Below are 17035 nucleotides of genomic sequence, written 5' to 3' on the forward strand. Positions count from 1 at the left end.
ATGGGAGGTTATACAGAGGAACAGACCAGAAGCAATGATAAGGTATATGAAACCTCCCTAGAGATTCCCACTTCCCTAAGGGCAGGGGAAGGACCAGATGGAGTCTCAAGGTTCCTTCCAGTTCCAAGGATCCAAGATTTTATCTTTCCTGCACAAGAGAATCGTATTCAAATACATGTGCTTTCTGACACAGATAAGGTTTTCTTATAGGGAGCAGATATAGCTGGGGGAGGTGAGCCAGGAAGGGAGAAAGAGGTGTTGTCCCATAAGTCCCTAGGGAGAAGTGGGCTCCAAGCATGCTGAGTGTGACATTCTGCTCCCAGGGGTGCTTAGCAAATCATGAAGCGAGAATAATAAGATGTCAGGCCCTCCCTGGCCAGCCTAAGCCCCTTACTGCGATCAAATCAAATTGGAATTTCACAGCTGGTCATGAAAAGCCAGATGTTGACCTAAGGATGCAACCCAGGCCAAGCTGAGGGCGACCAGCAGGGCCCACACTGTACAGCAACCCCCAGGTTCCCGGATGTCCGAGCTAGGGGCCAGGAAACTGGTCAAGTCCAGAAGGCCAAAGAATGTCAGTCGCACCACTTCCCAGGAGCCTAGGACACGGAGCCCTCCCCAGCACCTCTCCCCCTACCTTTCCCCAGGACAGCCCACAGGCAGAAGAAAGAAAGAAAGCTTTCCCCTCAAAATGCACAACATGGACAATGGCAAGTGTTGGTTCTCTCTGAAAGTGCAGAGGCTAAAATTAATAAAACTCAGAAAAATTCTCTGATTCATGTCCCCACCTTCCCCTAAACACTGCCTTCCTCCTCTGAACCACCATAGCAATCCAGTTATGCCACCTGAGCTGGGTGGCAACCTCCGATAATTATTTATGTACCTGATCTGTTCTGTCTGCTTGACTATAAACAAGAGGGCAAAGGCCACTCCTCAACAAATGATTATTGATTGCTAGCACATGCCAAGCACCTAAGGATACAGACACAAACTCTGCCCACATGGAGGGCTTCTTCTGTAGGCAATGACATGTTCATCTGCATCCCCCCGATAGCGCCGTATACGTAGAGTGGGTGCTTAATAAATCAGAAAGATCAGAGGATTTCACAGCAAGAGGGCCTGCAGAATTGAGACAAACTAGCACTCCACAGTCTAGTCCCTCGACAGACTGATGATCCATCCTCCTACCTCCCCTGCTGGGTCGAGTCCCAGAACCGCTCTCTGAGCAGCCACCACCAGCTGAACGGAGTGGGCACACAACACGAAACAGTGCATTGTGCCTGATCTAGTGCCAATCTGCCATTTCACAGGTGAAGAAGCTGAGGGCCACCTATGAGAAAGAATTAGCCCGAGACCACATAGGAAGTTAGAGCTGGCGCTACAACTACACCCTTGCTCCCCAGCTCCCACCTTAGTGTGTTTTCCTCTGTTCCACGGCGACCTTCAAAACTGTGTCATAGTAGATACCCATGGAAGCACAGCGCAGACTTTCAAATAACCTTTGACTAGTTGACCAGGTGCTTTCTGCACAGAATAAATACCCTCTCATTGGATCACCTCCCTGCCAAGACAGAGGGGAGAGATATTCTAGCCCACGTCTGGGGACAAGTTGCCTGGAAACCAAGTTGGACACCCCCCACTTGGAGATGTTTTTGGAGGGCCCATTCCCCAAGCTTGGCCAGACCACAATTCAGTATAACCAGAAACAGCTGAGAAATCAGGATGGATTCCTTTTACTGTAAAGGGACTAGGGAGGGGTAATCGTCCCTTAACTTTTAGACCCACCGTAAGGACACAGACCAGGGGAGCCAATCCCTACTACTCCCAACCTCACAGACTCAATGTTTCATCCTCACCTCTTGACATTGTTCTCTCTCCCCGCCACCGCCCTTCCCTCCCTCACACACGCTAAACTTCTTTCAGTTCTCCAAGTCCTCTCTCACCTCTAGACTGAACACGTGCTGTACCTTCTACTCAAAGCACTCCTCCTCCCCTATTTCTTCCAAGCCAACCCCACACCCCACCTTCAAGCTCTATTGTAAAAATCGCTTTCCCCGCAAAGCCTCTTGCAAAGCCCCCACCCTCCCCTAAGTGCAGTCAAGTGCCCATCCCTTGTGCTCACTAAGCCCCTTGATTATAGCACTGGCCGCACCCAGGCACCTTCCCATTCACGTTCTCCTCTCCCTGCTCCACCTCCCTTCCCCTTCTCAGCCTGCACCTGCAGCTTCTCCTCCAGCCCTGCGCACCTCTCCCTAGGTTACCCTCTGCCTGTTAGTCTCTCTTCTGCCCCTCACCTTGTTCTTCTTCCCCGTTTCCCACCCTGGACCTCCCCACTTGTCTACCCATGTTGAACCAAGGAGATGGAATCTGTCGGGGGAAGCCCCTCTGCTAGCCTAGAATGTGGTGCCATGCCGGGTATAACTGAAAACTGTTTCTCCCCAGTATTGTTGCCAACTCCAGTTCATTTGAAATTTGGATTGACAGCTCCATATTGATTCCCTATTTCCAATCGATGTTGCAACAGGAGAATGAGAATCTGAGCATTGATCTGGCCTTTTTTCCAACAAATCCCTGGAAAATGAGTTGTTCCATTGGAGAGAAATCTCGAGACTGGATTGGAAAAAACCAAGTCACAAACATGTTCACGTTACCTCAAACGATTCCAGACAAATTTAGATGCCAAGACCAGATGTGTGAAAAAGAAAAAGAAAAAAGAGGAAATATTACAGACTAATAAAATGATAGTTTAGGGCCAGAAGGACTCTTAGAGATTATACTAAACCCCTTATTTTATAGCTTAGAAAACTGAAAGCCACAAAGGGGAGTGACTCTCTGAAGATCACACAGCCCCCACTTCACTGTGTCCCCCTGCCTCCATCCCCCCACCCCCGGCTTGGAAACCCACTCCTGGATCTTTCCATGGTCTCTTTCATTAGGAGTCAAAACTGAGTCCTTTAACTACCAAAGTCTCCCTGTGTGACAAATCTCCTGACTTAAAGGTGACAGGGAGTTTAATACTCTGTCCAGTCACTGCAGCTTTGGCCATAAAGCCTTCCCAGCGAGGGACAGACCACTTGGTCCCAGAAGACCTCACTGTCTTTCTGAAATTACTATTAATCAAATCTGTCTCAACTGAGTCTGATTCACTCCATTACATCACAGTAATCCCTGAAACAATCTGCATCATTTCCAAATATTTTCATAGGGTCAGCAAATCCTAACAATCCAATGTCTCATTTCTCAGATTCATCCCCAGCTTCTCTGTTCAGTAGCTCACAGTTGATAAGCAAAGTTTCAAGTTCACCAGAGGTAGTGGTTCTAAATGTGCAACAAGAGCTCCTTGATGCATATTTACTCTGCACAAAAGCACAGAGCACAGATTTACTATAGGGGGCCCTTGAATTAATTCTGTGCAAAATGTGCTTTCTAAATATAGACAGAAATGTACAATGATTGTCAAGTGGAGGGGCATGGCTAGTTTCACATTCAAATGGAGGCTCTGTATGTGAAAAAGAATTAGGGAAATTTGGGTCTAGGGCAGTAAGAGATGGGGGATGACTGGGGGTGGTTCATACACAATACCAGTGAATTATGATTGAGATCGTTCTCTTTCAAGTTCTCATTATCTCGAGAAGAAGGTCTAAGTCAGGTGTTAATGTGTCTCCAACCTTTTCACAATACTTGCTGGTCTTCCCCTGGGACTCCAGGCAGGTCTTGGGTTCCGAATGCTGGTAATCAACAGCGGGTAACTAGAATTTTAGTCTTCTCTTTTTCTTTCATTTTCACTGCTTTCCCTATCTGGGTTATGTCTATCACGGCAAATAATACTGTTTTTTCATTTGCAAGTCATGAAATATCAAGTTGGGTGTTTAAGGAGTTAAGTTTGAAAGAAGTGAGGCAATTTAAGGAAACATTGTAGCTGACGAGGAGAGGTAGCGCAGGAACAGGGCTGAAAATGTGAAAGCGATCCCCCAAAAACCAACTGGTATGGGATACCAGTTGGGACTAGTGAACCTCAGAATTTCAAAGATTTTCGCTATGAATCACTTGAGGAAACAGGTCATGGGGCGACCCACAACTCTTTCTTCTCCATGTTTCAGTGTGGTGAGTGCAGTTGTGTGCGTCAGAATTGCCGAGTCAGACTCCTGCTCTGATGTTCCCGGATGTCAGAGAATATCACAAGCTTCCAAGACAAATAGTAATAATAGCAGCGACGTTATGGATACACTTCACAATTTACAAGGCTTTCCCATACATTGTAGCTTTTGGATGAAGCAACCCTTCTGTTGTTAAAGTGCTGTGTGACCTGAGGGCAGTTACTTAACCTCTCAGAGTCTCCGTGCCCTCAATTCAGCTCCCCATGCCAGGGCTTGTAGTGGGTCAGTGGCCAGGTAACCAGACCACAAATGCTGCAGACATGAGAGCTAGGGGGACTGGAGGACCCCTCAGCTTGGGGGAGGATTCTGGTATTAAATGGCACATTTGGCTAATAGCAAATGGTAGGGGACACTTTGGGGCACAGTCATTCTCTCCCCATACGGCATAATAGGATTCAGGCTTATGAAAGAGGCCTAAGGGCCAAGAGATGGCTGGTTCTCTTGGAGCTGCTGGGAAGGAGTACTGTGTTCCCAAATCTTATTATCTGAGAGGAGGGGCTAGGGAGAGAACAGGAGCTTATGAAAGCTTCATACCCGCCACTCCTAGAAAGGTTCTAGAAGTGAATGATAGCAGCAGAAAAGTCGTAAATCACCAGTTGCAGGCCTGTGGTCCCTTTTGCTCACGCCAAAGCCACAGAGCAGCCATGAGTCTGGTGCTGAATGGGGAAAAGGCTGGGACTGCAGTACTAACTGTGGGCCATGGAAGGCATCCAGCACGACTTCCCAGCCATGTAGGGCCAACAGTGCAGCTGAAAGCAGCAGTGAGACCAGAAGATGCCCCCAGAAAGGCTCCGAACTGCTTCAAGCGCACGCACGCACACACACACACGTACACACACACACACACACACACACACACACACAGAGCAAGGCAAGAGCAACAATATACTGAGAGCCCACTACGTCCCAAAAACTGTCCTAGGTGTTTTTAGCTGTGCTACCACGGTTACTGCTCATGTAAAACTAATTTGACCTATGAGGCAACTCAAGTTCAGAGAGGTGAGTAACTTCCCCAAGGTCATACAGCTTATAAATAAGTGAGACAGGATAAATTCCAGTCATCTGTTCTTTTCACTCTTTTTGTGCTAGCCTATATTCCATCTCACAGTACATTTCGGAAACACATACATGCAATGCGCATACCACATACATACATCCACACAAGCCTTCAACACACTCACACCCTATACCCCACATGCACACACACAAACACCGTACTTAACAACACTTTCACACGAACATAGGTATTCACATGTTTGCACATATGTATCTATGTAACACAATCCACCGCACATCCACAAGTACCCCATCGCATCCCAGTCCCCACACACATCCATACACATTCACCCACTTGCACACATCACACCTAGAAACCTGCCCACATCACACCCACTCACAAACATCCAAACTCACACACACAAAAAAAACAGTAAAATGCATTTGTCCCTCATCCTATCAATCAAAATGAGCTCTTAAGTATATGGATAAGGGATCTTCAGGTTACATAACATGAGTGTCGAAATAATCCTGAAATACCTTCTGGAATTGCACAGGAATACCAGATTGCTTTCAGTATTCTTTTTACTGGAAGAATAGTCTAATTACTTTAAAATTGTTAATCCGTACATGAATATTTATGAATACCCTACTAACCAGAATATTTTATTAAAGTAGCATCGTATTCATTCATTCATTCACTGTGCAATCACTGAGTATCAATTATGTCTCAGACACCATGGTAGACACAAACAGGGGATTAAAAGAACAAATAAACAGTAAATAAAAACACCATGATTCCTGGTCTTCAAACACAAACACAAGTAATTATATTACCAGGTAGCATGGTCCAGGACCTGGTGAGTGAGGGATGTGACAGGAAAGGGGGACGAGGAGACAAGATGGCTCTGGAGCTCGTAGGCTAGACAGTGGCCAAATGCTGGTGCTGTCTGGGGAAGCGGGCTCTGGAGGAGCACATTCAGAGAGGAAGCTGGGGCATTCAGTTTGCAAGATAAATTTTAGGCACAGGCAGGACATCTAGCTAGACACGCCCTGCAGGTGTTTGCAAATGAAGAAAGGGGGCTTCTGGAGCGGCCAGGCGAGACAGACTTGAGAGCCATCCATTAGAGGTGATCACTTAAACTGTTACAACCGAGATCAGAAACAAGCCAAGGCAAAGAACAAGAGAAGTTGAGTACAGATCCTTGGGGAACATGATGTCCTACTTGGTTAAGTGACAGAAGCTCCCATCTTATGCAACACACACACACACGTGCGTGCACACACTCATCCCTCTATGCATGCATGTCCTTCAACGTACTAGCTTCTGACCGCACCACACACCACAGTTACACTTGCTCCCAGCTATCTCCTGGTATCAATTCAGGACTAGGAAAGCTCAGTTGCCCAAAGCAACCCAAAGGACTATTCTTTAACCCTTCAGCTTCCAATCTTGACTCTTCCTAGAAATCTGCACAGCTTTGAGAGTGTGGCAGGGGGACAGCCACTGTTCTTAGACATCGGTAATCCATGCCGCCGCATGAATGAGGACCTGAGAGTACTTTGTTGCGTGGGGGCTGGTGACAGAAACAGTGTCAAGCACCCCAGCAGTCTGATCTCAGATCCCCCAGTCTGGACACACTGAGGCAGACTGGTTTACTCTGGGACCTACGTCAGCCTCTTCCACTAACTGTACCTCAATGTTCCCAACTGAGCATTTTCTAAAGTGTATGTTTCATGAGATGGTAGTCCCCTAAGTATAGGCCTCTAAGCTTGTTTAAGCTTCTGAGAAGACTCGAGGTAAAGATGCCTGGTTAAATTTCCGTTCCTGAATGTATTTGACTCGGGCAACATTTTTTTTTTTTAATTAGTGGCTGATTCTGAAGAGGAACTTTGGGGAAAGGCTAGACTATGAGATCTCTAAGACTCTCTCTGGATGTGCTATTCCCCAGACCCATGAGAGTGCAGGCACCTAAAACCCAGGGCTGGGCCTCCTGGGAAGTTAACCCCTCGATCTCCTCCCCAGGGAGGCCCCACAGCCGAGTGTGATTGCACAGAACCACAGAGAGGCAGCCTGAGGAGGCAGCAGCTTCTTCGAAGCGTGAGACACACAGCTGCCTGCCGGGATCCCATGTTGGCGAGTATCTGGCCAACGAAACAGTTTAACCTGGCCTTTCCTCATTCATTAAGGACCCACACTGCCCGTTTCTCAGGCTGAGAACACTCTGGCGATTCTGGGGTCTGGGCAAGGCTGGCGTGGAATTGCGCGGCTGTCACTCCGGGCGAGGCTGGCGTGGGATCGCACGGCCGTCACTCCGGGCGAGGTTGGCGTAGGATCACGCGGCTGTCTTCAAACCCCTGCTTTCCTCTCTCCTTTCTTAGCCTTGCTGCTTCCAAGGAGGCTGAAGCTGCCCGCTCCGTGCCCAAGCCTATGTCACCCTCGGATTTCCTGGATAAGCTAATGGGGAGAACCTCTGGATATGACGCCAGGATCAGGCCCAACTTTAAAGGTGAGTAAACTTTCCTTCCAGATCCTTAGGGATCTGCTTTCCTGTATCACAGAACCAAGCAGCATGGTTTTGTATGCAGATGGTAAATACACGGTATGAATCCCGAGACTCTTTCCTCGCCCACAGGCAGACATTGTTAGTGGGTTCTGTCTCCTCCCCGCCAAGCCCAAAACAAAGCCTCAGAGAATCCCCCTCAGCAGTACCTCTGGTTGCCTGGAGTTAGCAGGTGAATTAAAACCTATTGGCTCCTTCTGGTATAATGGACAGATAGACAAACATGAAATGTGGAGAAATGGGTCCACGTTTTGCCTCAGGCACAAACATATGCTCTGAACTTTGATAAGCTTCTTCCTTTCTCTGGGCTTCAGTTCCTCATCTCTGCCGGGATAGAGGTGGCTCTACCTGTGGGTTTTAAACTGTGCCCGAAAACGTTGCTGAGGGAATAATGAGCAAGCCCACCCTCACTTCTCTCCCAAGCCGTCCTACTTTCATTTGTTTTAGAGAAGAAACTTCCAACTAAAATTCATCGGCTGAAAGTTCCCAGGGATTGATATATAATTCTGAAACGTTCTAGTCTAACTCAGAGTCACAATTTCAAATGGCTACAGGGATTAGGCAGGTCACTTAAATGAGTGAGGTGAGCCAAAAGTAAGGCCAAAGGGAGTTGTAGCAACTGTGGAGAAACAGAGGTGCAGGCCCCTCGAAAGGGGACAGCCTCTCCTTCGCCCCAGCCCACAGTTACCCTGCAGGAATCAGGGCCCCATGTTGCCAGATCATCCAATATTCTAAGAAGAGCCAGAAATCAAGATTTATGCAAAATTTCCTGATCCCGAAAACATGCAAATTCAAACAAAACGTGTTTGTGAGCCAGATATGTCCTGTGGGCAACCAATTTACAAATCCTTACCAGAGTGATCTGAGAAGCTTCTTTGAGCTCTCGGGGTCCTACGAGATCCTGACGTCTGTTACGAGAGGAGGCAGGGCCCCTTTGTCCGTGGACACCCCAGAAGTTGCAGTAATCTCAAGCCGCTGAGCAGACTTCTGCAGGTGTGGTCATGAGGAGCTCCTGAGGATCCTGTGCACGCCGACTGTTCTCCCAGGACCCCTGCAGAAATCTTATTTCAAGGACCAACTGCCAGCCTTCTAATCAATTCTTGATTCTAGACGCCCTTCCTCACTGTTCCGTTTGGCTCAAGTCCAAGACCAAACAAGGGAAGTGACAGCTGGTAACAGCTCCCTAATATTTGCTTACCTTACTCCCCGTTCTCTAAGTACCTTTCTCAGAGAGCTCTGCAAAAGGAAGGTGGCCTGGGAGATGCACTGGGGTGGGTCGTTGGGGCCCTCCTCCCACTCCTGTTTACCTCCAGGCTCCTCTGGCCCCTTCTCCTGAGGCCCGATCTTTCAGCATCCTTAGCATGACCTTGGTTCCCTCAAGGGCAGGTAAGTCAGGACCAGGGTTGCTGCTATAGTGTCTGGACCCCAGCCCCTCACCAGCGTCACAACCGCAGACACCCAGAGGGATCAGGTATGACACATAAGTGAAGCAGGATGGGGATAAGAGAAAACCAGAAAGCACAGGCTCAGGGAGCTGCCAGGTAGGAATGCAGGCCCAGGGCAGCAGGCCTTCCAAGATAGGACTTGAGTCTAGGGTTTTCTGTGAAATCTTCCAAGTTGGCAGCTAAATGACATCTTTTAGAAACACCATTGGCCAAATCGAACACGTTCAAGAGCTGACCACCAGGTTGCCTCCCGCGCCTGGGACAATTTTCCAGAATTCCGGCCCACCACTCCCCCTGGTGGGCTCTCTCGGAACTCCATCCTGAGTGCTGCGGTCTAGCTCTCTGAGAAAGGAGGAACTCGTTTGTTCAATGTGTATTTATCCAGGGTTCATGTGTTAGTCATCCTTCATGCAGAGCACTGCACTTGCACAAAGATGGCCCTCAATAAACCTTTCAAAAGTGAATTAATGAACGAATGAACCAAAATATATGCTAAGGCTTAGAGCAGTTAAGTGACTTTCCTGAGGGATGCCGTCAAGACGAGGATTTCCGCTCAGTTAGCTACATGTACTCAATTCTTTGTCTAATGCTAGTGATTTGTTGATTTGTCTATTCATTCATTTATTTACTTACTTATTTGCTTAGCAGTGGACAGTTTTAAGAAATAAACTTTCACCCAGACTATAAAATTATTGAATCAGGACCCTTCTCCCCAGTCTGAGAGCCTTACTTTGAACATCCGGGCCCCAAATCTACAGGACTAGATAATGTCTTAGGTTTTTCCCAAACCCGCAGTGTCTCTACCCCCTTCAGTCCCCTCCAAGTTGGGCTCTGAGCAAGGTACATCTTTCTAGAACACCCCCTCCCCCACCCCCATGCCCCAGAAACTGGGAAGCAAGGTTTCTCTGCTCTCCCTCATGGTAAGAGCCAAAACGTTGGCATGAGGGTTCTCCTGCCCCTGAGTCCTCTGGTCCCTTCACATTTCCACTCAAGGCACAAATAGCATTCCCAAAACCCCATACAAACCACAGAGCTCCCGAAAAGGCTGTGTAGATAAGGCCCCGTGACCCTAACACAAGAGGAAGAGGCCTGTGTTGTTTGAAAACTCCACAGAGTGATTAATCACCCGGCAGTTCCCTTCAGGTACCAGAAACCTTGCCTGCTCTTGACTCTCCTGAAGATGGGGTGGCAGAAACAGCAGGCTCGGTCTGCAGAACACAGTGGCAATACAAACCAGAATACAGAAGAAAAGCGTGCAAAAACTGGAATCCAGTCCTCCCACCGCTGACCTGATAGTGTGACGCGAAGGCCATCACTTGACATATCTGGGCCTCTGTTTCTGCATCTGTAAAATGATCCAGTAGGATCTAGGCCCTTCTAGCGCTGAGAGTCTGAATCTTCCTTAAGACTTTGTGTAGAATAATGGCTCCCAGGATCAGGGGCACAGCCTAATACAAACACATACACAAAAGCAAAATTAAACTTTAATATTTAATGAAGTATATATATTATCCTGCTGCCAAAGGCAGCTGGATTGTAATTTTCTTGAGGATAATTTAATTTCAGATTTATATCAATGAACCGCACCTCCCCATGGGGTCCCTTTGGCTGGCGCCCTCTCACACACATAAATCAGGATCTAATTTATATGGGAGTCACAGCAGCAGACGCTTGCAGGGCCTGGTGGGAACTCTGAGTGCGTCATTTCAAGGCACGGGCAGTAACTCTTTGGGGCATTTTAATGGCATGAGACCGAATGAAAAGAAAAGCCTGGGTCTGAGTCTAAATGAGGGGGGAAAGAATTTTAATGGGTCTTTGTTTAGGTGGAAGTGACAAGGAGGCAGATTTCCACTCAGCAAAAGGGAAATTTTTTAGCAGACAGAAGTATCCAGCTATGGAAAGAGCTGCTGACGACGAAATGAGTTCCCCACTATTGGAGGTGTTCAAGCACTCAGCCTTGAGTGGGCAGCTGGTGCCACTATAGCAGTGGTCCCTAAACTTGGCTGTGCGTGAGAATCACCCTGTTAGCTTGTTAAACAATACATTCTGGGCTAAGCTCCAATGATTCAGGTTCACTGGGTCTGGGGTTGGGCCAAGGAATCTGCAGTTTAAATGGTTCCCCAGTGATTCTACTGCAGTTTCGGAAGAAATTGATGAGGTGACCCTTAAGACACCTTCCAGCCCCCAAATCCTGTAACCTTGTAGTTCACATGGATAGCTTCCATAAGGGAATTCCAAACCAAAGGAGTGCAGGGTGTCTACCCAGATCAACAGCTACTCTCCCAGACTTATGGGGAAATTGTAACCCAGAAACAGGAAGGGGCGTGCCTGAATCAAATAGCCAATGAGTATTGGAGCTTCAAAAACCCAGGGAGCCCGGCACTCCCTTGGAGGGAAAACCTGGATTCCCACCACAAGACTGGGTCCCTTCCTGCACACCAAGATTTCTGAAAAGGAGGAAACTTTGACTGAGTTTGGGTAAAATGTTTGGGCTACTTTTTAAAGAGGGACAGAGAGGAATGGATAACAGGGGACACAAAGACATGTGCTTCCTTCTTTCCACAATCAGAAAACTTGGGTGTGAGTCCTGGCTCCACCACTTGCTGGCTAAATAAGCCCAAGGAAGTTATTAAAACTCTCAGCTCCACAGCAGGGACAGTGATTTTGGCCTGGCTCCCTCAGGACCTCATGGGGATCAACAAGAAAGCAGACCTGAAAAAATTCACAGGTTGCACATTGCAATTTTCATGTGAAGGATTATGAGCAAGTCTTTCCCACCTTCAAGGTCAGCTCACGGTTTATCATTGTCATGAGGTCTTTCCTAATGCCTTGCTCCCCAGAACCTCTATTATACCTAGACGCCTACTGTTTATAGCAATCTTACCCATAGTCTCACACTCCTCTCTGGTTATTTTCTGTTGGCCCCCTTGTCAGCTCATGGGGAAGCCCAGTGCTTAAAATCCAGCATTCTACCACTCTGTGACCTTGAGCATGCCCCTTCCTCTCTCCGAACCTCTCTCCTCCAAGTACAGCCAGTCACCAGCTTTGGAATTAGAGAAATCTGAACTCCAACCCTGGCTCAACCACTTACTAGCTGTGTGGTCATGAACAAATAACCTCTCTGAGCCTCTGTTTTCTCATCTGCAAAATGGAGGTAATAACCATATCTTCTGGAGTTGTTGAGAGGATATAATGAGATAGTATCAGTAACATTCTCAGCATAGCAGCAAACCCTGTGATGCTCAGAAGGTAACTGCTCCAATTAATAGTATAAAAACGAAGAGATTGGGTTTCAACTGGACAGAGGTCCCCTAACAATGAGATCCCAAAGAGCAAACATTCCTCCATGTCTTTCCTATCCTTTGCAGTAGAATTCAAAAACCTTGCCTGGAAAGTATTTAATAAAGACTTATGGACTTCCCCTGAGGTTCCCTCTGGATTCCTCAGCTGGTAATTCCCATCAACGCCCTTTCAGGCAATCATCCTTGGTTCATAAGTTCAAGGCAAGGAACTTGCTGTTCCTTGTGATTCCCAAGATGGCCTCCAAATGTTGGAGCCGTAAATACATTTCAGCCACAAATTAGAAGGCAGCCAATGGGGTTTGGGGAAGGGATTTCAGCCATATGGCAGGATGATGAATCATCCTGTGTTAATGAAAGTACATCCTAGCTCAGCCTCTGGTGTTCTGTACCTGGTGCTTGCTTGGGAACCAGGGAATCTGGCATAGTGATGTGGCTGGGAGTCCCTGCTGCTCAGGGGTGGGGTGGAGGGCATGTAAGGGTCTCCTCTGCCAAGAGGGATCCATCCCTGAAGTCAGTATTCCAGGAAGGGGTCCTATCTTGTGGGTTCCTTCCTGACCATGGAGTTAAGCAGGAAATCTCTCTTGATTGGCAGGTCCCCCAGTGAATGTGAGCTGCAACATTTTCATCAACAGCTTCGGTTCCATTGCTGAGACAACTATGGTGAGTGAGTCAAAATACAGGCTGCTATTTCCTGCTGGGGACGTCTCACTCCCAGAACTATGTACCCTCTGCACTGGGCTTCCCCAAGGAGAGGGGGAATCTGGTGTTTTTTTCAGATCTCCAGTGCATACCGTGCGACTTGGGCATTTTTACTGTCCTATTCAATGTTCTGGGTGAAGACACACATCTGCAAATGGCCAAAGAGACAGCAGAGCTAGCATATGCCAAACACCCAGGATAACAGAAACAAAATTATAGCAACAGGCTAAAGTTTTAGATGAAAAGAAAATGTAGAAATGCCTGGGTGGCTCAGTCATCTAAGCATCTGCCTTCGGCTCAGGTCATGATCCCAGGGTCCTGGGACTGAGTCCCGCATCGGGCTCCCTGCTCTGTGAAGAGCCTGCTTTTCCCTCTGCTTGCCACTCCCTCTGCTTGTGCTCTCTCTCTCTCTGACAAATAAATAAATAAAATCTTAAAAAAAAAAAAGAAAATGTAAAGAGCTGCTTGTAAGAGCAGAAGACTGCTTCTAGAAGCCTCAGTGGGTCTACTGGGTTGATTTGACTCCTCTCTCTGCTTTTGTATATATTTCAACATTCTCATAGTAAAAAGTTTAAAATATATCAACTATACTGGAAAAAAAGACCAGAAGGAAAAAATACCAAAACATTAATAGCAATTATCCCTGGACTGCAGACTTATGGATCATTTTTAATTTTCTTCTTTCAGTCTTTCCCTATTTTTTGAATTTCTGCAAGGAGCAAATACTACATTTGTGATTATAAGTAAATGCAATGATACTTTAAAAATTTTTTCTCAATCCTTGAAAACAAAACAAAACAAAAAATAAATTGTACTTGTTTTGAAGGGAGTGATCTAGCTCGTGAGAAAGGAATTAAAGCAGCCTAAAGTCATCTCTTTATGAGCCAAGTGAGAGCAGCCAGCCAGTCACCAAGTCCTATAGACAGATGTTACTGCCAGGAAATCCTCTAAACCACCCATTTCTGGACATCCCCCTGGCCCTAGTCAAGTTCAGGCTTCCATGGGGCTTGCTCACATTACTGCAGAAGAGTCTGAACTCTCATCCGGCCCCACACCGAGCCTTCTTTCTCAGACACTGGTCTTTCTGAAATACAGATCCAATCACACCATTGCCCTGTTCAACACCTCCCTGGTGGCTCCCCTTACCTTCAGCATTAAGCCCCAATTCCTTTGCAAAGCATAGAAGACCCTTGGTGATTCTGCCCTGCTTCATCTCTTCTTTCTCTCTCTCTCTCGCTTCCCCTTCTGGATAATGGAAAGGCCTAGAGTTCTCCAGACAGGTGTGTCTCTGTCTGATGCCATTGAGGACTCTGCCTAGAGCACCACACCAGCCCCCCTTCCCTTGCTGAGTCCTTCCTATTCTCCTCTAAGTCTATGCTGGAATTGCCTGCAGAGGCAGCCTGCATACTCTCACACATGTGTACACGTGTGAGTTCACCTGCATGCTTGCCCCAAGGCTACGATGAGTTCTTCCCACCCATTCTCGTGACACATTTTACAGTGGCCTTAATATCACTTACCACTCGGGGTGTAACATGTAACAGGGTTAACCGTCTGCTTATTCATCCCTGCTCTCGCTATAACGTAACTTATTTCTGGGGTGGAATCTTGTCTCATTTCCTGTGGTAACCTCAGCAGCTGGCACGGTGATTTAATAATGGGTACTCAATAACTTCTTAAAATAAATAAACCAATCATCAAGTATAGTGTCTGTTGATTCACACAATTATTTGGTCCTAAACATTTATGGAGATTAGATCTAATCTTTCAATCCCGGACTGGTAAAAATCACTGAGCTCTATAGGTCATGGGGCAAATGGTCCAAAATCTGTCCTTTTGCAAAGAGGCCTGTCTTGATAGGGTCAAATAGACCCTGCCTGCCTCCAAAGGACAACTGATCAAACTCCCTAAAATTTAATAGGCCTATTATCTCCAAACAGAGATGATCCCACCTGTTGACTAGGAACAAACATGGCTGCTTTTCACTGGGTATCCAGGTCAAAAAAACAAGTTTTTCCACACTTCGAATGGATGTCTTGAGAGCTCCTAATGCTTTTCTTCTTGTCCCTCCCAAATCAGAAGCACATTGTTCATATTCTCTGTGTGGTGACACTCTCCTTCTGGAATGGTACATAGTCGTCAGATCAAGTCAGGGACCTCCCAGTTATGTAAAGAACTTGGTTCTTTGAGAACAGGTGTACATACCTGCTCTCCAAGCCCATCCCAACTTGTTTCCCTACAATGGCCACACAGAGATCTATTTCCTGGACACAGATTCCTCCTAAAAGAATAGCAGTTTGCCCTTAGCTTGTGTGGTGGTTACAAGCCAGGCTCTGGCATCACATAGACCGGGCCTCACTCACTATATATAAGGAGTCAGTTTGCTTCATGTCTTTAAGCCTCGGTTTCCCCATCTATAAAATCCCAGTGGTGACTAACATACTGACTTCATCGAGGTATCATGGGTGGAAATTATGTGCAATAAAGTTTTTGTCACAGTAAATGCTTTTTGTCAGTACTCTTAATGTTTCCCATGATAATGTTGATGATGATGATGATGACAATAATGGAGCCTGCAAAGCTGTAACTGGTCAGCTGTACGATCCTGAGCCTCCATTTCCCCTCCCCCATGTCTCCTGCCTACCTTTCCAGACTTCAGTCCTGCTGCATTTTGCTCTCTATAGAGACAGCGCAGCAATTAAGACACAATCTTCCATGGACAGACAAAACTTAAGGTTCAGCTCCGTGACCCTGGGCGGGGTAGCCTGAGTCAGCCTCCTCATCTGTAGAGTGAGGTACGAGTAGCATCCACCTTGTGACGTGTTGTGAGGATTAAGAGATAAAGCATAGAAAATGTTAAGCACGGGGCTTGACACAAAGTACACACGCAGTGAATATCAGCCATTATTATTAAATACCGCTTATAATTTTCAACACATTTCACACCCACTCTCTCATCTGATTCCTTCACTAAATACTTGGTCTTCCGACCACTCTCTACACAGGAGACATGGTAGACACTATGTCCCCCAGTGTGCAGCTGAGGAAACAGATATGGACACCCCAGGCACGGATAAAGATCCAGTTCTCCTGACCCCTAGAAGGTGTTTGCTGTGCACCACCCTGGCATTACATCAAAGGGCAAAGACTCAGGAAATCAAGGGACCACAGACCCACACAGCATGCTTAAGCAACCACCTAAGCAGTATCAAAAGCAGAAATCCAACCTCACCTCGTGCCAGGATCAGCACACCTCAGAGGAAAATAGTACATACTAAAACCAGAGAGAGCCCACAAGGTAAGCCCGGAGGACACGGCCCCCTGCAGTGGAGAAACAGAATCCACAGTCGAAGAATGAAGAATTGGCAATGATGTGCCTCCTTGGGAGTGGTCCACAGGTGACATAGTTTTCTCCTTCTTAATTAATGTTAATCCAAAATAGGAGTTACCATGTTCAGCTTGTACATTCCACAATACTGTGACTCCCCCCCCCACAAAGGAGGTCCTTAGTTATCTACATGCGTTTAATTTACTTTGCAGATGATTTCAGAAAAACATAACCTAATATCTCAGAACTAGAAAAACTTTAAGAAATTGTCTAAGGCAGTCCTTCATTTTACAGAGAGGGAATCTGATGGCTAGAGTGGGGACAGCATGGAGCAAGGTCACACAGCATGAAGCAGGTGTGACAGAAACCCAGGTCTGATGCTCTTCACGTGGCCAAGGCTTCCCCTCACCCTCAGCTTCTTTCTCATCTAGATCCCACCGACCAAATCCTTTGGACCACTTTCCCATTCAAGCCTCTTTCCTTGTCACTCAGAATATGTTTAGAGAGCAAGACTGGACCCATATTAATAACAAGAGCCACAACC

The 17035-nt window shown here is 46.9% G+C and overlaps 1 protein-coding gene across 2 annotated transcripts in view; it reads left to right on the plus strand.

The window, feature by feature from the left end:
- GLRA1 (glycine receptor alpha 1) overlaps positions 1-17035 on the plus strand; it is a 78789-nt gene that overhangs the window by 23591 nt on the left and 38163 nt on the right. For both annotated transcript variants that reach the window (XM_028106487.1, XM_028106488.1), the window contains exons 2-3: positions 7536-7663; positions 13057-13124. In XM_028106487.1, the coding sequence (XP_027962288.1) occupies positions 7536-7663; positions 13057-13124 (196 nt within the window). The remainder of the gene's footprint in view (positions 1-7535; positions 7664-13056; positions 13125-17035) is intronic.

This window comes from Eumetopias jubatus, unplaced genomic scaffold, assembly GCF_037043125.1.
Source record: "Eumetopias jubatus isolate StellerSeaLion01/CBP00866 unplaced genomic scaffold, mEumJub1_p1.0 scaffold_5, whole genome shotgun sequence".
Lineage (NCBI taxonomy): Eukaryota > Metazoa > Chordata > Mammalia > Carnivora > Otariidae > Eumetopias > Eumetopias jubatus.